The sequence below is a fragment of the Molossus molossus genome, unplaced genomic scaffold (assembly GCF_014108415.1).
Source record: "Molossus molossus isolate mMolMol1 unplaced genomic scaffold, mMolMol1.p scaffold_m16_p_4, whole genome shotgun sequence".
Lineage (NCBI taxonomy): Eukaryota > Metazoa > Chordata > Mammalia > Chiroptera > Molossidae > Molossus > Molossus molossus.
Window position 1 is genome coordinate 96,714,904 of NW_023425377.1, and position 26,101 is coordinate 96,741,004.

The window sequence follows — 26,101 nt, forward strand, 5'->3', positions numbered from 1 at the left end:
TGAATTTGGTGAATTCCTTTATTTTCCAGTTCTTTTTTCATTTAGTACCTTCTTAGGTTATCTTTCAGTTTAAGTCATTTTGATATTTTATCTCATAATTTAAAATTTTTCATTGTCTTACCAGTTTATCTACAAATGATTTTCTAAAAATAAAGACCAGGTTATGATTAGAATTTGTTTACTAGTTTCTGAAAACCTACCTCAGTGGAATAGACAGAATCGAGGAGGAGAAATGGGTAGAGGAGGAGAGCAATAAATGAGAAGGTGGAGTTTTCTGATAGAATTTGTAGTTTTTCCAAAAACACTCTCAGGCAGTATTGATTCCAGTCCCTTCTAATATATCATTTTTATTTTTAGTGTCCACAGATACTGTAGGCTTTAGATGTTTCTTCTGCAGTGAGAATCCTTAGGAGTTTTCATGTTGGTATGTTTGTAATACTAGGAATTTTACGAGTTACAACTGTTAAAATGCAGGAAATTCTCTTTTGGAACATCGTTTTCCGTAGGCTTACAGAGTGTAAAGCCTCCCTGCCCCTGTGGACTGACAGTGATGACCCTGTGTGTTTCATTTCCTACATATTCTCTGCATTGTATAGAATAAAAAAATGAGGGTAACAAATAAGTAATCTTGAGTTCATTGTGTGCCCTGTATATATATAGAAGGGTTGAAGGTAGGTAAAAGGTGGAGGTGGTGGGGCAGCTGATGGAGCAGTGTCCCTGAGCAGGTGAGAGACGATGAGACCCAGGGTCTCTCTAATCTTTTCCTTAGACTGGAAGAAGCACAACTTTTTCCCATAGAAGGAGGCAAAGGTGAATGTGGGTAAGGTTCTGGTTAACAAACATTAATTGAGTGCCTTCTGTATGCCAAGCACCATGTTCCTTTCTGGGAACAAATGGAGGAGTAAGACATGAACTGCTTTCAGGGGGCTTATAGTTTAGTAGAGGAAATGGTCGCAAAGTCACATCAGATACTAAGTACAGTTGATCCTCATTATTCGGGCATTCCATGTTTGTGAATTTGCCTACTCACTAAAATTTGTTTATAACCCCCAGTTGATGCTTGTAATGCTTTTATGGTCATTCAGGGACATGGTCAGATGGGCAGACATTGAAGTCACCAGATGTGCACGTTCCCCGCTGAGGTCAGAGAAGGCAGCACTCTGCCTTCTATATCAGTGCTCACACTGTAAACCCAGTCCTTTTCACAGTCTACTTAGTGTTGAAGTGGGGGTTTTTGGGCATTTCAGTGCCTTTTCTTGGTGATTTTGCTGTTTAAGATGTCCCCCACCCCCAGCATAGTGCTGGAGTGCTATATAGTGTTCCTGATGCAAGAAGTCTGTGATGTCCCTTACAATGAATATATGTGTTAGATAAGCTCCGCTCAGGCATGAGTTATAGTGTTATTGGCTGTGATTTCAGTGTTTTGAAGCAACAATCAATATATATGAAATAAAATGTCTTTAAACAGAAACACACATAAAACATGGTTGGCTATGAATCAGTTGATGAAAATGTTGGGGCCAGAGGCTTGCAGGAACCAAATCAATCCTGTATTTATTTCTCCTGATAGCAATGGCTCATTATTCACTAATTCTGTTTTCTCATACTGTATATGGTGCCAATAACGAGAATCACTTGTACAATGGAAGTACTGTGCCCCACTCAGCAGCCTTAGAGTAGAGAAGGTAAACTGACCCTAGAATGAGTTTTGAGGGCTGTTCCCACTGAATGAGACTGATGTGGTGGGGAATCAAAGTGATGACTTTGTAGGGCTCGAAAGATAAAGAAGTAAAGCTAGCATGAGTTTGATACAGGCAGACACAAGAACGTGATACAAAGTCAGAGGGCAGGCTTGGAGGGAATAAGGCAGTTGTAAGGATAGGAGGTAGTCGTCATACTGGAAAACGGGAGGGGTAGAAATGAAGGCCTCTCCTTCATTTCCAAACCCCATCACAACAACTAATGAAGAGACACAAAATCTAGACAGAGAAGACAGAACGGCACATCATTGGTTGTTGGCTCAATCATTCATAGGAACATTGGGCTCTGAGGGACGAGATAGTGGTAGATCAAGGGCCCAGAGAGCTAACAGACAGTTTCACTGCCCACTGACTGCAGCTGTACGCATGTCTCCAGAGATGCCAAGAGCCTGGAGACATGATCCAGGAATCTTAAAATCCAAGTATAAAAGTGGTTATAAAGAGGCCTAAGCAAAGTATCAAATGAGTGGCAAGGTTCTTTACTGCACAGAACACAATGTACTTTTTGGTGTACACCCTCTTTGTACCATAGGAAGGAAATGGAGGAAAAATCAACAGGATTGTTTATTGATTAAATTTAGGGACAGGAGGGGAGGAGAGGAGTGAATGGTTAAGAGTTGCTCCATAGTGTTGACTAATTGTCATAAGATGCTTTTTCTTCTACAGAGAGCTAGACTGATGTTACACTTCTAGAATTTTCTTTGTTATCTGTTAGTGCCCGTAATTCTTCAGTTTTCAGTTCCCTTGTCATGTGATTTTCATTATTGTGGCATTTGAGATTGGCGAATATGCATACTGTGGTTTGGTAAATAGAGGTACTGATCCCTCTCAGTTCTGTTTGTGTGGGGTTTGGGGAGATAGCCAGCTTCCTCTTGACTCTTGAAGTTTTCACTGATGCCTCTGGACACTTTGATTCTAGCCTTCCAAACTTTTCCACTGGCCACTGGAATAGATTTTTGTGTCTCTTCATTAGTTGTTGTGATGGGGTTTGGAAATGAAGGAGAGGCAAATCGTACACATACACTGCCACTGTAGTTCTCCTTAAGAGTTTTCTAGAGCTGTGCTACCCAATTAGGTAGCCACTGGCCACTTGTGGCTGGTGAACATTTGAACTGTGGCTGGTCTGAATTGAGATGTTCTCTAGTTGTAAATTTCACACTGTGTTTTAAAGACAGTATGAAAAAAACGAACAAGAGTATTTCATTAATAATTTTTTATATTGGTTGCATGTTGAAATAAGATCTTACATATGGGGTGGCAAAATTAGATTTATAGTTGTAACTTACATGCATATGTGCATAACCAGTGGATATAGACAATAGTATGTGAAAGGCAGGAGGGGTATGGGATTGGGGAGGGGGAATCAATGGAGGAAAAGGGGAGGGACATCTGTAATATATTCAATAATAAAGGTAAGTTTAAAAAGAAAAAAATAGATTTACAGTTGTATGTGAAACACAGACTTTATTTTTATATAATTATTAATGAATGATTGTGTTATTTTCCATATAAATACCTGTAAACTACTTTTGACCACCCCTGTATGATGGGTTAAATAAAATAAATTATTAAAATTTATTTTACCTGTTTCTTTTTGCTTTGTAAAAATATGAACACTAGAGAATTTAAAATTTTATATCTATCTCACAGTATAGTTCTGTTGGACAGTATTTCATTGCTCCCTTTGAAATGAATTTCCAGAGAATACTTTGAAAATGACTCTTAGATGGTATACTACTTCTAAAAACCAAATTGCTGGGTCCACTTGTGTTTGTAAGGTCATCGAAGTTACTAGTGTACCTGAATGTAGCTCTTTTAAACAAATAGAATACTGTCATTAATAGTAAAGTTGTCTCTGCTAAGAAAACGTCTCCCTAAGAAATTTGTTCTTTTTCTTTGGAAATTTTTCTGTAATAAATAAAATAAAGTCAACAGTCATGGCATTTCTACTGGATGAAATATAACTGAGTCCCTTTGAGAATTGATATCAAGGTTAGCATTAGCTTGTGTCTTGGACTAATCAAACATAGATTTTTAAATGTGTAATTATTTTTCAAAGGACCATTTGAATCTTTGTAACCCCAGCCAAGGCATAATGAGATTTTGTTGTCCCTGCAAGAGTGACTATTTCCAGAACTTAGGTGAACAGCTATTTGTGAGACAGCCTTAATAAATATGAGAGAAAAGAGGTGACTTCTAACTTAAGAACCATTTACTAAGTGTTTTCACTCTGCTCAGTGTTAGCTTAGCTACACAAGCAAAACACAAAAGAAATTAAGGATGTGGTGTCCATGTCCTCAAGAAGTTTGTGATCAGATGTAGAAGTTCGTCAGGGACATTCTCACATTCTGATGTATGTGATGAAGTATGAGGAGAGAGTAATACTTTACAAAAGTAGCTTAAGCATTAAAATCTGAAAATTGTAATTACAAAAATGCAGGTTCAAGGTTACTGTGAATCAACACCACTTCCACATGTGTTCTTTATGGGAACTGCATGGCCTGTAGACCTTCTTCCTACACCACTGTTGCAGTGTGTAAGACACAGGTGTAGCCAAGGGGGAAAGTTGAACCATGGCTGTTGGGGAGATTCTGGGCTATAATAAACAAACAGAGAAGCCTTCAGAGTCCATTCTGTCTTCTCATTATAGATAGATGTTGAAACATCTTTGGGAAAGGGTCACTGTGGGGAGTTTTTACAGGTTCGATGGCCCCTGGTTTGGATCCTGAAAGAACTTAAAAGGATTTGACCTGGAAAGTAAGATGAAGGGTATTTTAGAAGGGGAAACTTGTGATTGAAGTTACATAGACAGTGACAAAGGAATTTATTGGTGGAAGAAAGAATGCCTTATATTAATTTGAAAGCTAATTATTTCGTAGATATGATTTTCTAGCTGTTGCACTAATTTGTTCTAGAGTTTATTGTTCGCAAGGGACTTTGCAATGAGTTTATTTTAGAGGGCTTAATTGCCTGGAGCTTCCAGAGAATTGGACATGTTTGGGGGTTGGGGGCAGGGAGGTGACTGACTTACTTGGATAAAATTATCATTTGCCAGATGTCATTGTGGCCAGAGTTATTTATCTTGGCCTTACGTTGTATAAATACAATGCAAACAACTATGAGCTGAGCAATTCAAACAAGACAGTGAGTACTTTTGGATGGGTGCATATTTAAGAAAATAACATCACATTTGTCTAAAGCTGTATAGTTTTTCAGAGGGACTCTCTCATGCTCACACTTAACTTTTTTTTTGTAATCTTCACTCGAGGATTTTTTTTCCATTTATCTTCATTTAGAGTGGTGGTGGGGGAGAAACATTGACGTGAGAGAGACACATCGATTAGTTGCCTCCCACACAACCCCCATCAGGGGATGAACCACAACACAGGTATGTGCTCCTGGCCGGAGTCGAACCTGCGACTCTCATCCACGGGCCGCCGCTTTAACCGCTGAGCCAAGCCGGTCAGAGCACACTTAACATTTTTAACACTCTTTTAAGATAAATGGAGTTAAGTGTCATTATCATCCATTTCTTTGCAGCTGAGGAAATAAGCTCAGAGAGGCTGAGTGTCCCACCCCAGAGGAATGTGTAGTGAGTGACTTGGCCGGAATAGAGTTCTTGCCTTCGATTCCAGGGCTCTTTCCCCTATATGACACCCTCTCGCAGCAGAGACAGTGCTAACTGACTGCTCATGCGGTTGCTGGCTTCTCCTGAGTTCCTAGTACTTAGCTTTGTCATGAGGAACTGACTCAGAGAAATGAGAGTCTGCTGATTCAGAGCTGAATGTCCTTTTCCCAGACTCTCATTTCCCAGCTTTCTCTTCTCATAAATTGATTTCTATCCACTCCCAAGCAGCTTTCTTGGACTTTGTAGCTTAGACCTCTTAAAGCACTTTAAGAATCTTTCTCACTTAATTGGCCAGTGATAGACATATTATATGAGAAGCTGTTGTTTTAGCTGTATCTTGGTAGTATCACTATTGTTACCTGTCAAACCAAAACTGAAGGAGAACAGGAGAGAAGCATCTTCGGTCATCACTAACTTATCTCTTCACTTAACCTCTACCTAGATTTCCTTGAGTGACTCTCATAGCTTTATTCTGCTGTGTACATTGCCTTTTCCTTTGAATGGACTTGTTACAGGCCAAAAATGAGTGGGATACTGGTAAGAAGGTTATTGCAAGAGTCCTGGTAAAATCCAGGGCTTGGACTCGGCAGGCAGCAGTGGAAGCTGTGATGTAGGCTGCCCTATCTCTGAGGGCAGGGGTCAAGAGGGAGCCAGGAGTGCCACGTGCCCCGGATAAACCTCCTTCCCCTTCTCCAGCTCTCATATCGCTGGCGGTGAGCAAAGAGAGGGCCTTAGTACTCTGGGTTCTTCTAGTAAGAGCCTCCCCCTCCCCCCACACACACTGACACTCCTGTCACACCATCACCACATCTGCTTTGACACTCTTAGCACACTGTTAGCACACTGATTCCATTTTTCTCTGTCATCAGTATCCTCGGCAGGACCTGATGCATCAGATATTTGAAAGGATGAGTGAAGTCTTAAGTCTAGATAGCATGTTTTAAAGACAGGTTTGTAAATTGTTCTGCAAGCCCAATGAGATATCTTTCTTTTTTAAATATGTTTTTATTGATTTTTTTTTTTAGAGAGAGAGGAAGGGAGAGAGAGATAGAAACACCCATGTGAGAGACAAACATTGATCAGCTGCCTCCTGCGTGCACCCCACTGAGGATCAAGCCCACAACCCTGACCGGTAATCGAACTGGGACCTCTCAGTCCATGGGATGGGGACGGCGCTCACTGAGCCACACCGGCTCGGCCCATTGAGATGTCTTTATAAATTGTACAAAAGTGTCAAATGCTTTTTATTTTTTTGGCTTATTTTATTACAGAATGGATTAATAAATAACTCCCAGTAGTTCCAAAATTATCTCAATAGCTATAACAGTTACAATAATAATATTTATTGTTTGTGTGGTGCCATTTATAGTAATTTGATTGGATTATTCATTCCTCTGTGAGATAAATTGTTGTATCCCCATGCTATAAATGTTTAAAAAAATTATAAATGCTTAAACATTACATTTTTAAAACTGTCATACATGTAAGAAAGAGAGGGAGAGAAAGGCCTTTTGACAAAAAAACTTCTCTAGGAAGACTCAGAGACCAGTCTAGTGTGGGACACAGGTGTGTAGTTTACCTGAACGGAAGAAGGTATATGAGAAGGTGCAGAACAATGAGTAAGTTTACTGCAGAGGGTCTCAGTGCTCAGGTAGGGGAGCTAAAGCTGCAGTTGTGGCTTGGGCATGTGGGCTGCTGTGTCTGAGTACTGACAGCATCTTAACATGTGACTTTGTACAGCTTTGCATTGCACTTTGAGTGATCCGGGCTGCATCTGTTTCAAAGCATCAACAAGAAAGTTTAATTATGTTACAGCTCTATATCCAAATGGAAGAGAGATGGAGATAGCTGAGAGTTCTCCACTAGTTATTTTTTGATACGTGCTTCTCATGAATTATACAATTTTGGTAAGAATAATGGCAGTTTTGATGGAAGAGTGGGAGCACCGAAAACTGGCAATACCTGCAGAACCATTCTCAGTCAAATAGGTAGAGTGAACAAGTGTGTTGAACAGGAATTTCTGCAATACCTTTTCAAGGTAACATCTGCTTTACTTTGTAACTGTGCGCGCTGATCACATGCTTTGTAGAGAATGAGAGACCTGTGAGTGATTCCAGAGATGATGGCCACAACCCAGTAGATCAGCTTCCAGCTTCTTAAGCAGATCTGGACTACTGATACCTTCTAAGGTGCAAATGCTAGTGACCCCTGTTTCTAACTTTAGGAAGTCTTGAAAATAATGGTATAGTTGTTATTAATTTCAGTGAAACATGGGGATAGGTTGTAAAAATCACGTACAGGGGGAAAGTACTATAGATCTCATGAGGTCTAATATTGGACCTTAAAAAAATTGATGAACCCTGGCCAGTTTGGCTCAGCAGTTAGAGCATCGGCCTGTGGACCAAAGAGTCACAGGTTTGATTCTGGTCAAGAGCATGTACCTTGGTTGCAGTTTGGTCCCTGGCCCTAGTAGGGGTCATGCAGGAGGCAGCTAATCTATGTGTCTCCTTCACATTGATATTTCTCTCTCTCTCTGTCTCTGTCTTTCTCTTTCTCTCTCCCTCCCTCTCCCTCTCTCCCTCCCACTGAATCTGAAGATAAATGAAAAATATCCTCAGATGTGGATTTAAAGCAAAAACAAAAAGTGATGAAAGTTTTAAAATCTAAATTGCTGGTTATCTAGCTGATTCTAGAAAAGGTGAATCATTGTACTGAGATAGAAAGATAAGCAGTGCCCTTTCTTGTGGGTGGAGAGTTACACTGTAGAGCCTTATGGACCTTGACTTCCCAGGCCTGGCCTGGGTGCCTCTTTTTCTTGTTAAAGGTTAGATATGAAATAGCTACAGCTACACTTTAATGTAACTCTCCTCCTCAGGGCCACTGTTTCACTTACTATGTTGGAGATCTTTCTGGGTCTCATCTTTCTTTTCCTTATTTCCATTGTCAGCATGTTGGTACTTTGTTAGATAGCCTTTGAATAGCACTTTTAAAATAAAAGTATGATGTGTGTAACTTAAAAATCCTCATTGTTAATGTGTTTTGTGTTGCTGCTAGGTACTAAATTATGTCTCCAAATAAAGGGAAATTGGGGAGTTTTGTTTTTAGTTAGATGTTTTAAAAGATTATATAGTTGTGCCCTGGCCAGTTTGGCTCAGCGGTTAGAGCGTTTGGCCTGCGGTCCCGAGAGACCCGGATTCGGTTCCCGCTAAGGGCACGTACCTCGGTTGCAGTTTGTCCCCGGCCCTGGTCGGTTGTGCGGGTGGCAACCACTCGATGTGTCCCTTTCACATCGATGTTTCTCTCTCTCTCCCTGTTCCTCTCTCTCCCTCCCACTCTACCTGAACAAAAAGTGGAAAAATGTCCTCGGGTGAGGATAAAAAAAAAAAAAAGATTATATAGTTGTAGCTATATACTTTTGCTGGCTTATATAAATATTAATGATAGCAGTTACATTGAAGGAAAAACTGTGCGAGTGGAATTGTACTCTTACAGTGTGGAGCTTTGCTTTTCAGCTGTCTGACATTGTTTTGACTCTGACAACTCCCTGACAAAAAGCCTGCAGAATTGTTACAGAATAAAGAAATCAAGTGAATATCACTGGTATGGCAGCAAGAATTTAAAAAAATAAAGTAGTTTCACTCATTGTTTGTAAATAATACACACCTACTGCTGAAAAATGGAAAACAGAGAAGAATAAAGGGAAAAACGTTCTTTTTTCCACGTTGGGTTTTTAAAAGGTACACTTGTTACCAAAGTGCATATATAGTTCTGTATCCTGTTCTTTTTATTTAACTTAATGACATAAGAATTTTTCTGTGTATCACAGATTTCAGGAAGATGTGCCACTCATTTATTTATTCTTTCAATGACTGAGTATCCTTTTGGTGCAGGGTGTTAAATGCTGTTTTCTTCAAACTGTAGGCCTATGGGAGTGGACAATCATTTGGATTATAATTGGGAACTACAGATTGATTATCCTGAATTTTCATGTAAATTTTATCTGAATGTGAAGGCCAAATTATCTCCCAGGTAGTTTTTTACTTTAAGTCAAAGCACTGGTACTGGTTGATTTTATTATATATTTAAGCTAGATTCGTAAGGATCAAAAAAATCACTCTGCATAGGAGTTTGTCCCTTAGCTACAGTGCTGGGCTGGGCAGGGTCAAGAGAAGAGGGCAGAGCAGGCATCCTGTGGGGTGGCTGCTGTGCTTGGCTCTTGCATAGTGACTGTTTACCAGAGAGCGGGGCAGGGTTCACGGCAAGGTGTCCAACAGGGGAATTAGTCACCCACAGTACATGTGACTGAGCCTTATCCTCACAGAGGACTGAATGAGTGAGAATCTAAACATTGTAAGTAGTCCAGGGTTTGAGATGTAAGAGAAAGAATTTGACTTAATTTATCAGTCATTGATATTCAACTGCCTCCTCTTTAACCTCTTCCCAAATCAGTCCTCAGATGGACAGACACAGAGTGAGGATGAGTGATGTGTTCAGTCAGGAGCAAGGATGCCTGGATACAAGGCCCGGCTCTGCCACTGACAAATTACATTATCTGGACTGATTCCCTAACCTTTTTATGCTCCATTCTCCTCATCTGTTCAAAGAAGATATTAGTGCTAGTGACTTCCAGTGAGTAAATGACACACTTAGAACAATGCTTGGCATGAAGAATAAACACTTGATAAATCTAGCTAGTTATTATCTACTTTGTATGCCTGAGTTTGCACCTATTGCCAAATTTCCTGAGTGTCGAGCTTGTCAGATGAGTTCAGATGGCATTAGGGTAAGTATGTTATTTTCTGATTGCACACTGAGCTGGTATTATGAGGCTGGGACACTGCTTAGATATTTGGAGCTCTTCATGAGCATGTTTCTGAAAACAGCCAAGTATTGACAGACTTGATTTTAATCCTGGATCCGTCTCCAAAGCCCATTCCCCTAAATCAGTTTCTAGAAAGCTTTCTCATCCTCTTACCTTCATCCATTTGTTGTAGCCTAGCATGAGTGCCTTGTTTTAAAACTTTGTACATATTCTGCTTGCTGTGTATTTATAGTAGCAGCGCTCAGATCAAGAAACAGTAGTTAACCAGCATTGCATAACCTTTTTGTGTCTCCTTCTGGGGATTATGCTTTGAAAACCAGTGGTAGAAAGGCTTATGATCAGTTGTTCATGGGTGTACGGAAAATGCATTATGGAAAAAAGGACATTACAGTTACCTGTGGCCAGTGGCAGTCTGAATGTAATAAAAGGAAAATTCCAGAAACAATCAATAAATAAGTTTTAAATTGCACTCTGTTCTGAGTAGCGTGACGAAATCTCACACCATTCTGCTCCATCCCCCCGGGATGTGAAGCATCCCTTTGTCCAAGTCTCCATGCTGTAGACGCTCCCCACTGGTAGTCACTCAGTAGAGGCTCAGTTACCAGATCGCCTGTTGTAGTATCGAGTACCTGTTTTCAAGTAATTCTTATGTTACTTAATAATGGCCCCAAAGTGCAAGAGGAGTGGTGTTGGCAATTGGGATGTGCCAAAGAGAAGTTGTAAAGTGTTTTCTTTAAGTGAAAAGGTGAAAGTTCTCAATTTAATATGGAAAGAAAAAAATTCATATGCTGAGGTTGGTAAGATTCACAGTAAGAATGAATCTTCTGTGAAATTGTGAAGAAGGAAAAGGAAATTTGTGCTGGTTTTGCTGTCGCACCTCAAACTGCAAAAGTTACAGCCGCAGTGGGTGATAAATACTTAGTTAAGATGGAAAAGGCATTACATTTGTAGGTGCAAGACATGACATCGTCACAGCTCAGTGATACTCCTTCTGACATGTCACCAGAAGGTCAGTAGCAGCCTATGGCTGCGTCACAGTGCTGGTGTCCTTCCCTCACGTCATCTCATCACATAGGCATTGTGTCATCTCGTGTCATCACAAGAAGAGTTCATGTAGCACAATAAGATATTATGAGAGAGACCACATCCATACAACTTTTATTAGGGTGTATTTTTATAATTGTTCTTTTATTCTTAGTTATTGTTAATCCCTTACTCTGCCTAATTTATAAATTCAACTTTATCATAGGTATATATGTACATGAAAAACACAGTATGTATAGGGTTTGGTACTCTCCATAGTTTCAGGCATCTACTGCAGGGTCTGAAACTTATCCCCTGTGGATAAGAGTGACTACTGTACCCCAGTGAGAGAAGGGTCAGTTGTGGTGGCTGTAGATTGTGAACTGCACAGAGTCTCCTCCATTTATTTCCCTTTTCTCATCAAGGTGATATGAATAGGCAGAGAAATAATCTTTATAGGAAGATTCATTAGATAGGAATAATTAGACTGGGCTTTTCGGGGAACTGTGTTAGGCCTTTTGTTTGTTTGTTTGCATCAAACCCAGCTCTTTTAGTTGTGGCTTTTGACTTCATTTTTCATCACATACAGTGATTACTGTTATTTATTATCTGAGGAATATGAAATAAAGTGAATGCAGGATTGCATGAATACGTACCTTGAAACTTTTTTTATTTTAGTTCACCCTACTCTAAACAGTCATGTGAATGGATTTTTTTTTTCTCAGATGCCAAATAGTTTGGATTGGAAGTGGGTCCCTGGAACATTGCATTGGGCGGATTTGGAAGGAGTCCGGGCACAACAGAAAATGGGGTTCTCATTAGTTAGAGACTTTGGCCATGAGCAAAAGAGACTGGACTGGTGTCTTGAGTACCAGCTTTTTGCCTTGGATGGTCTGATACTTGTGGTATTTCATAAACTTAGCATTCTTCTCTAGGACTACTCAGTCCCTGGGCTGTGAGATTGGAAGCAGTACAAATACAGCTTAAAAAGTTGAACCAGCTCTGGCCAGATTGGCTCAGCGGTTAGGGGGGTCGGCCTGCGGACCAATGAGTCACAAGTTCGATCCCAGTCAGGGGCACATACCTCAGTTGCGGTTTGTCCAGGCCCTGGTCGGGTCATGCAGAAGGCGACCAGTTGATGTGGCTCTATCACATTGATGTTTCTCTCTGTCTCTCCCTCCTTCCCACTCTATCTCATGATAAATGAAAAAATGTTCTCGGGTGAGGAATAAAAAATATAAATAAATTAATAAAACTTGAACCAGTAGTTTCCCTCTCTTACATAGATCACATGGATTCCTACTACGTCCACACGTCTCTGACCCTCACTTCCAGCACTGGACCAAGTTCAGCTGTGTTGTGAAAGTGTGTGGTGGCGGCAGCAGTTTCAGTCAGTGTACTGAGCTGGAGGTGGCTTGTGCGATTCCAGTCACCGAGGCAGATACTTTTCTAAATGTGTCAGCACGGCTGAGCTGTGTGAAGGCAACAGAGACCTTCACCATGAATAGGGTTATAGATAGGGCTGATGAGCAGTTTAATCTGCGTATTATTTAATATTTAAGAGCAGGGTATTCAGCATGCTAATGAGTAATCATGTGAGTACCTACCTGTACAAGAGTGTGATTCCATTTGGGGAAAGAGAAGATTGAGAAAAAGGGAGATTGGGTGGAGGTAGAGAACAGAATTTGGAGCAACGAAGGTCTAAATATACCTTTCTCTTAGGTATTATGTGAGCTGTTCTAATATCTTAGAAGGATGGTTGTGATGATATAATTATTACTTGTTTTTTCACTTACTAAAGAAAATTCAAAACTCCCATTTATATATAAGGAAATTTGGAGCCATATAATGTACAATGGTTGTGGTTTTGATATACATCACTACTTTATTACATCTTATCAGGTTTTGAACTGTGGAATTATGGGTCATTAAGGGGAGGTGCAGGGAAAATGACATTTTCACTTTCTAAAAGTCTTAAATGTCTTTTCTGTTACGATAACATGAGCCATGTCAATTGAAGTGAACATAAGTTGCTAAAACTTCTACAGGAAGTTTTGCTGTAGCTGTGGGGGAGAAAAAAGCTTCCCTTCATTTCTATTTATAGTTTTTCTGGTGGTTCTAATAACTAAATTGATACGAGACAGATTAACAGATGGGGAAAGAAGCAAATTTATTATGGATGTACATACGGGGTTCTATAAGAACATGGGGCTGAAGATAAACCATGCAGTTGAGGCTTGTATGCCATCTTGAGCTAAGAAGAAAGTGGTTTGGACTTCAAAGAGAAGATAGGTAATTTACAGGTAGATGAGACTCAGCAAAATGTCGGGTAAACAGACCTGGCCGGGTGGCTCGATTGGTTGGAGCATCATCCTGTACTCCAAAAGGTTTTGGGTTTGATTCCCAGTCAGGGCACATACCCCACTTTCGGGTTTAATTCCCAATCAGGGCGAGAGCGGGAGACAACCGAATCGATACTTACCTCTTACCTCTCTCTTTCTCTTACTGATGTTTCTCTCTCTCTCTCCCTTTCTCTCTCTCTAAAAATCAGTAAAAACATATCCTTGAGTGAGGATTTTAAAAAAGAATTGAGTAAACAGATTCTTATCAGCCACCCAGAAGCAATGGGACACAGAGGCGAGTCAAATGGATTTTGCTAGGTTCCTCCCTGTGTGCCACACTTAGTTCAGAATATGTCAAGGTGATGCTCCCTTCCTTTAAGCCGGGTTCTGCCTGAATCCTTTAAGCAATCTTTTATTTCTTAAGAATAACCAAGTAGCCCTGGCCGGTTTGGCTCAGCGGTTGGAGCATCGGCCTGCGGTGCAGAGAGACCCGGGTTCGGTTCCCGCTAAGGGCCTGTACCTCGGTTGCAGTTTGTCCCTGGCCCTGGTTGGTCGTGCGGGTGGCGGCAACTCGATGTGTCCCTTCACATCGATGTTTCTCTCTCTCTCTCTCTTCCTCTCTCTCCCTCCCGCTCTATCTGAACAAAAAATGGAAAAGTGTCCTCGGGTGAGGATAAAAAAAAAAAAAAAAAGAATAACCAAGTAACCAGCTTAACATAATCAGTATCCCCAAAAGGCATATGTTGGGGTGGCAAACTCATTTTCCCCTCACAGTAAAGAGAGAAAGTGTGTGTGTTTTAGCACAAGTACCTTCCTGGCCAGAGTACATGCACAAAGAAGCACACTGCTGGTTGTAATAGATTCAGGTCATAATTTTAATGTAAATATTCAGTGGCATTAAATCAATCAAAAAGTTATCTCTTGGGATCTAGCATATGTGAGACTTGTATGAGGTGCAAAGATGAATGTCAAGACCCAGTTTTGATAATCAAAGAACTTATGATCTAATTAGGATCATAAGACATGTGCACTACTCTTTTGCAAAGCATTTATGTATTGTGTTGAAAGTGGCTTAAAAATTATAGAGGAATCAAGAGAGAAAGAGATCTTCCAGCCTAGGAAGGCTTTGTTGAGGGAAGATAGAATTATAACTGAGGAAGTGGTTCCCAGATGTATGGTTCCCAGGCCAGCAGCAGCAGCACCCTGGGAATTAGAAGTGTAAATTCTCAGTCTCCACCCCAGAAGTATTGATCTTAACCCCTGAGGGTGGGCCCAGCAATTCATGTTTATAAACATGCTGAAGTTTTAGCCTTGCTCTGCCAAGGAATTGGTGGCTAAAAGGTGTATTGACAGAGTTTAGGGAGAAACAATGACTGGCACATAGTAAGTGTTCAGTTAAAGATGGCTGGCGAGTGAAGGAAACACAACTGGGCTTTAGGGTTTTCTATGACATTCGTTTCTGTTTAAGGGACTTTTTCCCCAGTGCAGTTTGATCCTTGTTTCATCCAAATACCCTTTGTAGCCATGTGGTCATTTTTACCTCTTACTATTTTGATCATTTAAAATGTTTGCATTATCTGGATAAGGGATAACATTTGTATTTTTATAATAGTATTTGAGGCCTTTGGAAAACAAAATACCAGAATTATTGAACAGCTTTGTAGCTAACTACTGGGTAAATGTATATATAGAATACATATTTTAAAGAGGATTTTATGTCCTTTCATCAAGTCCTAGATAAGTATCTTTTAGAAATTGAAGTTTTAAAACTAAAATTCAGTCTTATACATAAAAAGTGGGCTGTGTTCCCCCAAAATTTCCTCTACATATTTTATAAAATTCATTTATTGGCATTTGTAAAGATCCCATCCCATCAACACAGCTGCACTTCTATTTCCCCTACTTTTAGACGAGGCAAACTAGCCAAATTGGAGACACTGACAGGGGGCTTCACTTGGGCCACTTGTTAGGCAGCCTGGTGGTGGTGCAGGCTTTGCGTTCAGTGCTCGCTGAGCTGCCCTGTACCTGAAGTGGAAAAGTTAGAGAGCTTGCATAAGTGATTTGCTGATTCTAGTTAAGAAGGGAAAGTGATTTTAAAGACAGTTGGGGGTGGGGGGGGCAGGATAAAAGAAGAGCCCATGATTGTCCTGTGGCCATGTAGTTAAGCTTTAAGTTTAAAATGTGTTCTCCTTCCTTGAAAAATGAACTCATTTTCTCCTAATCTGGTTTTATGTTGGCACTGTCCATTTAGCATGTTCCATAGAGAAGTTTACTTGCTGTTGTAGGTGTGTTGTAATCTTTCTTTCTTTTTTTTTTTTTTTTTATCATCCTCACCCGAGGACATTTTTCCATTTTTTGTTCAGGTAGAGTGGGAGGGAGGGAGAGGAACAGAGAGAGAGAGAGACATCGATGTGAAAGGGACACATCGCATGGCTGCCACCCGCATGACCAACCAGGGCCGGGGACAAACTGCAACCGAGGTACATGCCCTTAGCGGGAACCAAACCGGGGACTCTCCGGACCGCAGGCCAATGCTCTAACCGCTGAGCCAAGCCGGCCAGGGCTGTAATCTTTATTTCTTAGAGGAGGATATATTTAAGATTTTTGGGGGGCTTGTTACAGAGGAACTTTAGGGTCACATACACAATGAAGTCTTAGGGTAATTGAGACCTCTGCCACGGTATCATGAGATTTTTCTTACACTCATGAAGTGAAAATGTGGCTGCCATGTATAAAGATGCATTTAAAACCTGAAATTAAAGACCCAGCCAAAGGTTCATCAGATATTAGGGGTCTGTTAATATTTTCTTCAGCCAAATTCAAGGATAAGGAAGAGGGAAAGGAATTGGGACAATCCTTTAATTATTTTGTATCAAGATTTGACCTGTATTTTTAGGGATCTATGCTTTATTTCTTCTAAAAGAAAATGTATTTGTTTCTTGAACTCATAGTACTATAGAAAAATCATACTGATTTTATAATATTATTCTCATTTTACAGATGAAGAATGTTAGTGTCAGAAGTCAAAATTGAACTGTTTTTGTCCCTGGGTTCTGGTAGTCGGGGCTTTCTCGGCTTGAATATGCCCAGGAGCCAGGAATTCAGTACAACTGTTTTGAGGGTTTATGACTTCCCACTTATTACTATTTCTTTTTTGCTAATATATATCCAAATATTAGTTTAAAATATATATTTGGTATTAAAGCAAGGATGTGTCCCCACTCTCCCTGCCCCATGCCATCTCCTATACATTAAACCCTACCTTTGTTTGCTGTGGGTGACCATCTCTGTCACTTGCCATGGGCAGAATTTTGCAAGGTTGCAGAGTAAGACCTGTCAGCTGACACTTGCTCACATGAGAGCCATTAAGAGGGTGGTGTGGCCAATGTCAGAACAACCTTGCAGCTGAAGGCAAGCTACTGCATTTGCCCAGAGCCATAAGAATAGGTCTTGTGACTGATTACTTGACTACCACATAATCTTCAACAGAGGAACTCAGATGGACTGAGTCAGTCCAAGCTGCTCAACCTGTTGAGGGCTTTTCTTTTGCTAACAGGAGCACAAGCTTAGGAACAAAAGTAGGAAGTGGGATTTGGATTTGTCTGTTTATAATGGGTTTGCTGAGAGCATGTTTTATAACGTGATGGATGCATCTGACTTCCTAAATCTTTAGCGGGCTTAATTTACGTAACAAATGAATGTTCCTTTTTCTTTTTCTCTTTAAAATACTTTTGAAAGAGGAAATTTGTAAGCTACTGCCAAGTAGCTTGTTTCACCTACTGTGTAGGGAGTACAGTGGTCATTTAGGGCTGGTCACTGCGGACTGTCCCTCAAACAACAAAGCCTCTTCAGCATTTGTGTCCAAGTCCATGTTGATAGTCAAGATAAACCGGAAGGAGGTTAAACCGCTCAGGAGATGTGTGGCGGCACAGCGAAGACCACAAACCGGCCAGTGGGCCAGCAGGATTCAGCCAGTTATGTGAGTGGTGCTGTTTCTGGTGCTGGGAGGACTTACAAGACACTTTTCTGCACAAAGATTCGAAAACGCGCCAGGGTAGGAAGGGGCACTGATCACACGGAACTCGACAACAGGTTTGAAATTTTAGTTCTGTTTCAAAATCTAAGTTAAATTTTTATTTAATTCGCTGTGTATCAAGGAGATGGAATTGTATTTATCTGAAAGTTGTTTTTTCAAGAGTGCTTCTTAGTAGAAGACATGTGGGGGGGAGGGTTGGTGGGTGTGCAGAAGCAAGTCTTTTTCTTTGTAGACAAGATGTAGGTATGGGTATTTTTTGTGTGTGTCTATTTCTACTATGCATCTACTCTCTTTTTAAATTTTCATTACCTCTGCCTGGAACCAGCTTGCAAGAAATAGTTACATCCTTGTCCCATGTTGCAGATTGAACTATACTGTTCACAGTGATTATCAAGAAAAGAGTTGCGGTCCGGAAGTACCACTACAGTTGGTACATGGGAACGAGAGTGGGAATTCTCACTTCTTAGTTTGAATGGTGGGTAGATGGTTGTGCTTTTCCAGTAGGAGACACAGTGAGCCCAGTCTTCCTCTATGGAAAATCCTTTTCATGGGAAGAATGGTATTATGGTGAACTATTTTAATAATGGATTTATCTAAAAAGAATAACATACTTGCTATATTCTTTTAGGTTAATTATTTCATTCATTTTAGAAGAATTCATTAATTTTATTAGTAGTAGCTCTTAATTTAAACATTATTTGTAGAGAATTTTATTGACTATCAATGAAAAGGAAAAAAAATCTTTTGAGAATTACATTTATTCCAAAATATTATGTAGATAGATAGTAAGGAAAGCCATAAATCTATTTCTTGGTTGATTTAAAATATAGTTTCAGAATATAGTTACTGTCATATAAAAATCTTTGTCTTTCTTTAGTAGAAATGGAATAAAAGGGTGTATAGTTCACGCCAGTGTAAGAGCCCAGCAGGTTGGAGAGTTAGGGAGAAGTATAGGAATCATTTTAAGGGTGTTGGATCACACGCTGGCCATTCAGTTAAAGAGATAAATATGTAGCAGAAGAGGTCATGAATGATGTGGTACATTAGAAAAATACATTTGAGTGTCTAGATAAGAGCTTCACTTTTATACTACCTATTTTTATCTTTTTCTTATCAAGAAAGGACAGCTGACTGAAAGGAAGGAGTAATGGACTGGCACTCAGTTTGTATGGTTTGATCCTTGTTATGATCTCAGTCCCCAGCTCTGTTGCCCAAGAGCCTGTAACCTTGGGCGAGTCTCCTGGCTTTTGTGGGTCCCACCTTCACCTGTTAAACTAGGTAGTTGGTTCAGATTATTTAAATTTTTTTTTCCTCCTCTGAGATTCTAAGATGTAGGATCAGGACCTCTGTATTCCCTGTTTTTGTTATTCATGCAATTATAGATTCCTCAACTAGGTATTTGGGGGGGGGGGAATTGCATCCCCATAAGAATATACAGGGTCACAGCATTTATTTTAAAAATGTACAGAGGCTCTGGCTGGTTTGCAAAATGGTTAGCGCACCGGCCTATGGACCAGTCTCGAGTTTGATTATGGTCAAGGGCATGTACCTCGGTTGCAGTTCAGTCCCTGGCCCTGGTCGGGTCGTGCGGGAGGCAACCAGTTGATGTCTCTCTCTCACATTGATGTTTCTCTCTCTCTCCCTCCCCTTCTCCCACTCTGTCTGAAGATAAATGGAAAAATACCCTCAGGTGAGGATTTAAAAATAAAAATAAAAACGTATAGAGCTTTGAATATGTACTTCTATTTCTCACTTTCAGTGAACTTACTATTTTTTGGTGGATTTTAATCATTTTCATTTAAACAATACTTTAAACTTAACAAAACATGTTCCCATCTACTATCTTTTTTCCTTTTTTTAACTTGTTTAGATTTACTTCCCTGATGCTATTTTTTTTTTAGAATTCTGTGCAGTGATGACATATACTTGTCAATTAATTGGAATTTATCTCTAGTCAGACCAATTGTCTTGGTAGAGCTCATCCACTTTCACTTCCCCTTCCTACAATCTTGAAACCATATTGGTTATTTGCAGTGTTGTGTTTGGGTTCCTGAATTTATTTTGGACCTGGGCCAGTCTCAAGGGTAGGGTGAATTATTGACAGGAGCTTGCACTCTGAGGATCTGGCTCCAAAGTGCTCACAAGTTATCTGTTTGTCCAAGTCAGGTGGCAGTCAGTCAGGTTACTTCCAACTCTTTCTTTGCTCTTAGGTGTCTGTGAAATCAGTAGGTTTAGGTGGTCTCAGCTGAGTGCACTGATAAGTATATTTTCGATTGGAGTTGGGGAATCTAGTAAGTGGACTTAAGTTATGTGCAGATTTTTTACTGCACTGGCATTCAGGTCCCCCACTCCTGCATTGTTGAGGGGTTAACTGTAGTTTTCCCCCTTTCCTAATGATTTTCCAGTTATTGAAAGGTGAAGAGAAAGATTTCACATACAATGGAGACATGCTGGGTACCTCATGGTTAGCCATAGTGCAAAACTGACGTTCAGTGAAGAAAGAAACATTTTAATATTCCCACTTATGGTTCATGTGGAATGAAACATTTTAGGAAAGAAATTTGTCCTCTGTATCTTCACTTCCATCCTCCTTACTCTCTCTCTAGAATGACATAAATGTATAAGGGGTTCAGTTTATTTCATGAAATAACAAAAACCTAGAGAGTTTGATGAGGCATCTTAAATGGTTTGTCAATAAAAAATTTCTTGCTAATACTATGAAGTCTGATGCTGGGTATATTGTGTAGTCTTCAACAATTGGTTCCAGTCTTCTTTCTTAAAATAGCAACTAGAGCAAAGTTGCTAATAACTTGACTTTTCAAACTTTCCCAACAAATTAGATAAATACACAGGGCTGTTTATGTGAGGTATGTGAGAGTATTTGCCAGGCCTATCTATGATCATTGTTTCTCTGATGGCAGAAGAAAATAAGACATAACCTTGCCTGCAAAGTGTACCCTACACAGAGGAACTGAAACAAAGCACTTCAGAGCCAACTGTGCTTTAAGTTTCAGATCTTGAATTTGGATTCAGCAGAGATTCTTTTTACTGCTTTAGAATCACCAGACTGGAAAGGGCAGAAAAATTAATGAGTGTGGATATCCAACTTCTCTACAATTTGGGTGAACTAATTGTACTAAAAAAAAGAGCTATAGATTATGGTAGTTGCTTAACAAGAAAGTATGGAAACCAGGGTCTATTTTCCCCTCATGAACTGCTTCACAGAAATAAACGGAACATGATTTTACTACAAGTCTTTATTTATAGTAGTTAGGATTACTGACTAGGAAATACGAAAATAGTCACTGATTTAGAGATGTGCTAAAGCATCAGACCAAAGAATTCTGACGATTTTAGTAAAAGGCAATTAAAAGAAAGTTAAATGCAGGTCATAGAGATGAGGAGAGTGTTTCTCATTGTGTTCTTCACTTAGAAACACTGTGTGAAAACCATTCTGCTTTGATACTACTTAGAAAATGTAGCTGTTGGACAGGTTGAATGGAGTGGGTAGAGAGAAGAAACAAACCCTGGTCAGCTGATGGTCTTATGCTTCATGACAAGCTTCACAGGGAGGTTGTAAATTGCTGGGTGTGATTCTTTCAGATGCATTGGGTATTGCTGTCACAAGTTCTTCTATCCTTCCTTCATTCCTTCCCTTTTCACTGATTTTAGGTGCCATGAGGAATTTTCTTTGGCCAGTTAAAAAGTTTATTTATTCCACTTGATGGGTTGGATTTAGAGCTGTAATTTGAGAATGACTGAGTGAATGAAATGAAGGGATGAAATGGTAATTTAGTGTTGCTGCAAAGTCATGTCTGATTGAGGTTTAAAGAACATTTATCTTTTCCCTCTGAGGCAACATCTCTTATTGGGAATTAATCAGAGCAGTCTTACTATAGGGTTTTGAAGGGAGTGGTTTTGAAGAAGTATGGGTCTTATTGTCTGGGTCTTATTTTAAGTATTGATGACATTACAGGGTAAATCCCTGGTCATTAGTCACCATAACTAATTGTTTCCAGAATGATAGTGTTGCAGACAGAAGACAAGGTTACTCCAACCCTGGGGTCTGAAGGCCAGTCATCAGGCAGCTTCTGAATCCCTTTTCCCTCACATTCCTGCTCAGCTGTGTGTCGGCTGGAATGCTCACTGAACTAGTCCACCGTTCCTAGTGCTCCTGTTATGACTCCTGCTTTGAGTCAGGCTGTGGCTTAGCCTTATCCTTTTATTGTCATAGTAACAAAAGCTGAATAACTGCTGAACAGTGATGCAGCTAGCCCTGGTGGGAATTGGTGAGAGCAGTAATGACCTGTGACCCATCTAAGATTATAGTTAAATTCCCAGTCAAAATTAATCAGAGGGAATCCAGTCTGGGGCTCTAGAAACACCAAGGTTCCTGGCAACTCTCTTCCCCTTTTATGGGATTCAAGTTGATATGAAATATTGCCTATCAGGTACCCGTATCCATCCATTAATGTTTGTATATTGGAGGGTTTAATCCTTCTCTTATCAATTTAGAAAGGTTAAAAAAAAGAAAACTGTTCTCAGGTCTTTAAAGAATTGATGCGAATAAAGATATTGTCTTTTTTCTCATTATGCTATTTCCTTTGACTTTTGCACCTTACCCTGTCCAAGACCAATAGACAAACCAATGAAGAACTTAGTAGCGCTAGGATAGTTTTTCCATTTACTAATTTTTTTTTTTTTTTTTTAACTCACCTCTCACTAGTAAGACCCTACACCATAGTGCTAGAGATGGTAGAAGCACCTTTGCTCTAGGGATCTTTTCTACCTTCATGATCTCGGGATCTGAGGGCTCATCTCTGCCTTGAACTCACTGTGTCTTTGGAAACATTCCTGCACGTATCTGTGTTTCTGTTTTCTCTTCTAAAAACAGAAACTAAACAAAAGTGGTGGATTAGGGTCAGTGATCCCAAATATGTGAAGTGCTTTTTAAAATGTACGTTCCTCAGACTGACAAACCTCAAAGGGAAGCGGGATTGGGGGACAGGAAGAGATAAATCGAAGAACTTACGTGCATATATACAGAACCAATGAACGCTGACAACAGTGCAGGGAGTGGCAGGGAGGGTGTCAGTAGGGGGCAAAAGGAGGGACATTAGTAGTATTTGCAACAATAAATACATTAAAAAACAAAGCTAAAACCTCATGGACACCAACAACAGTATGGTGATTACCAGAGGAAAAAGAGGGGAGGGGGAGGTAGAAGAGGATAAAGGGATAAATGGTGATGGAAGGAGACTTGACATTGGGTGGTGAACACACAATACAATATACAGATAGAATTGTTGTTTTGAAACCTATAGAATTTTATTAACCAGTCATCCCAATAAATTCAATAAAAATTTAAAAAATAAAAATAAAATGTAGGTTCCGAGCATGAAGTGAATTCAGATACATTGGATCAAATTCCTGTAGGTGGAGCCTGTGAACCTTGTTGATTTAAAAAACAAACACAAAGAGCTTCTAAGGTAATTCATAGGAAGAGTTAAGAGCAGGAACTTCCAGCCCTGGCCGGTTTGGCTCAGCAGTTGGAGTGTCGGCCTGCGGGCTGGAGAGACTGGGTCCAGTTCCCGCTAAGGGCACATACCTCGCTCGGTCGCGGTTTGTTCCTGGTCCTGGTTGGGTCGTGTGGGTGGCAATCACCGGATGTGTCCCTTTCACGTCGATGTTTGTTTCTCTTTCCCTCCCTCCCCCCCACCCACCCTATCTGAACAACAACAACAACAACAAAAAAGACTGGGAACTTCCAGATAGATGGTGTCTGAGGTCCCTTATAGCTCTAATATTATGATCATCTGTCACTGACTAACGAGAACCAAAGATTTAAGAAAAGTGTGAAAACCTTGAGTAATCAAGGGAGTCAAAACTGTCTTAGTGGTGGTAAATTCAACTGAGTAAATTTGAAAATCTAATTGGCTTTATTCAGCAATTCCTGACTCAGGCAGCATCCCATCTAGCAGGTAGAGAGACGCCCCCAAAGCTGTACAATCTGGAAGGCTTTTATAAGCAGAAACTGGGCAGGGCAAAAATGTTATTAGCAAAAGAAAAGAAAGGATTGTTTCAGGTGAGGTTGCCTTCCATTGATGGGGATTGTCTTGTCTGACAGATTGCCTCAGCTTCCTTTGTGGGAGGGTGGAGAGGGCCCATGTGACAAGTCATTAGTACTGGCCAGGAAATTCCAGACTGACCAATTAAGATTCCATTCCTAGAGAAGGTTGAACTGCATTTAGGTCAGGTATTAAGTCTAGGTTCAGTGTCATGGGCTTTAGCGCAAATGACCTCATGTTGGGCCTGTGGTTTTTCTCTTTAACATTGGCAATCTTTTTCTATGTGAGGGAGCAAGCCATGGGGTTATTTAAGGAAGTGTATTCTTTTTTTTCTATCCTCACCCGAGGACATTTTTCCATTTTTTTTGTTCAGATAGAGTGGGAGGGAGAGAGAGAGACGAACATCCACGTGAAAGAGTGGCTGCCATCCGCACAACCCAACCAGGGCCGGGGACAAACTGTCACCGAGGCACACGCCCCCAGCGGGAACCGAACCTGGGTCTCTCTGGACTGCAGGCCAACGCTCTAACCGCTGAGCCAAACCGGCCAGGACAGGAGGTATATTCTTTACAGAGGGCATAGCAAGTGCAAAGATCCTAAGGCAGGAACATGCTTGGTATGCACCTGTAAGGGAAGAAAAATCATTTTCCTTCTACCCTTCTAAATTCTAGCTGGTCAAGTAATTCAAATGACATACAGGAGATTTACAGGTGAAAATTCAAATTTTAATACATACGTACAGGGAATTCACATAAGCATGAAAATTCCAGACATTTAGGGACACTGAAGTGTGCATGTCATTCCGAATTAAATGAGGAGGAAGTAAGGCAGTTCACAGAGAGATGAAGAGAGTTCATGTTCAGTAAGCAAATGTGTATTGGTTATCTTGAACCAGTGGGACACAGGAGGACTTGGGTCACACGGGCTTTGCTAGATTCTTTCCTGTCACATCTAGTTCACACTAAAATATAGTTGTCTGTGATGATAGCTCCCTTTCTAGAGAAAGTCCTTCCTTCCTCTAAATTTTTTGAGGCAGTTAGGAGGGAAGGTCAATGGTTTTTCCTGAGTTTTTCATTTCTTTAAAATAACCAACTTAAAATAATCAATGTCCCAAAGAGCCGTATTTTGAGGTGACAAACTCTGTTCCCCATAACACCCTAAAAAGGAATATGTTGCCTAAGGACAAAGCTGATTTGGATTCAGAGAGTAAACAGTTTTTGTGGGAAGATTCGTGAGGCTGAGGAGTGCTGGTAGACTGGGCTATCATTGCACTGAAGTGAGAGGGAGGTGGAGGTGGCCTGCCCCTAATACCTGTCCCGTTGGCCCTTCCTTGCTAACAACAATTCCTGCTATTAGAACCTCATTTCTTTGTATTTAAGCATTGTTCTCTCTAGGCAGTAACTGATACGATAGTGGGAACTAAAAGAGAACTTGTTCCTCTTGGGGAGAACAAGATCACATGAGAGGATTGGGCGTGTTCTGCAGAGCAGTGTATGAGGACTGACCTTATCCTTTGCAGCTGGTGAACAGGACTGAGGGGAGACTGCCTGTAATTCTGCTGAACAGGGACGTAGACTTGATGGCTGTTTCCAAAGCTCAAATAATGTGTCCTTGCTTTTCATCTTCACAGGGAGTTCTGTAGCAGACTACAACAGACCAAAATGATCTTCAGAGAATGATCCTATCTCAGACTTTAAAACTAGTGCTTATTATTTAAAATTTCTGTATTTTAATTGACAGCTGAAAAAAAATTTTTTCCTTTTAAAATACTTTATTATTTAGAGCAGTTTTAGGTTCACAGCAAAACAGCGGAAAATACCGAGTTCCTGTCTACTCCCTGTCCAACACACCCACAGCCTCCCCTGCTGTCAGCAGCCCACCCTGCACTGGTATGTCTGTTGCAAAGGATGAGCCTACATTGACACATCATAATTACCCAAGACCATAGTTTTCATTAGGTTTCACTCTTAGTGATGTGCATTCTATGGGTTTTGACAAATGTATGAAATGTATCCATCAGTATAGTATCATGCAGAGTAGTTTCACCACCCTAAAAATTCTCTGTGCACTACCGAGGCTTCCCTCCCTAGCCCCGGGCAACCTCTGATGTTTTCAGCTCCATAGTGTTGCCTTTTATAGATGTCGTTTGGTTGGAATCATAGTGTGTAGCCTTTTCTGATTGGCTTCTTTCATTTAGTAATATGTATTAAAGATTTCTACATGTCTTTTTTTTTTATTTTTATTTTTTATTTTTTATTTTTTTATCCTCACCCGAGGATATTTTTCCATTTTTTGTACAGATAGAGTGGGAGGGAGAGAGAGTAAGGGAGAGAGAGAGAGAAACATCGACGTGAAGGGACACATCGAGTGGCTGCCACCCGCACGACCAACCAGGGCCGGGGACAAACTGCAACCGAAGTAC

At 40.4% G+C, this 26,101-nt stretch overlaps 1 protein-coding gene across 4 annotated transcripts in view; it reads left to right on the forward strand.

Annotated features, from left to right (window-relative positions):
* Window positions 1–26,101, forward strand: part of FNIP2 (folliculin interacting protein 2) — a 129,462-nt gene that overhangs the window by 24,576 nt on the left and 78,785 nt on the right. The window contains exon 1 of one of the 4 annotated variants that reach the window (XM_036239919.1): window positions 17,341–17,667. The exons of 1 other annotated variant lie outside the window; for it this stretch is intronic. In XM_036239919.1, coding sequence (XP_036095812.1) covers window positions 17,492–17,667 — 176 coding nt within the window. In that variant the 5' untranslated portion in view covers window positions 17,341–17,491. Of the gene's footprint in view, window positions 1–17,340; window positions 17,668–26,101 lie in introns of those variants that run through there. 2 more of the 4 variants (XM_036239918.1, XM_036239917.1) reach the window with 2 other exon arrangements.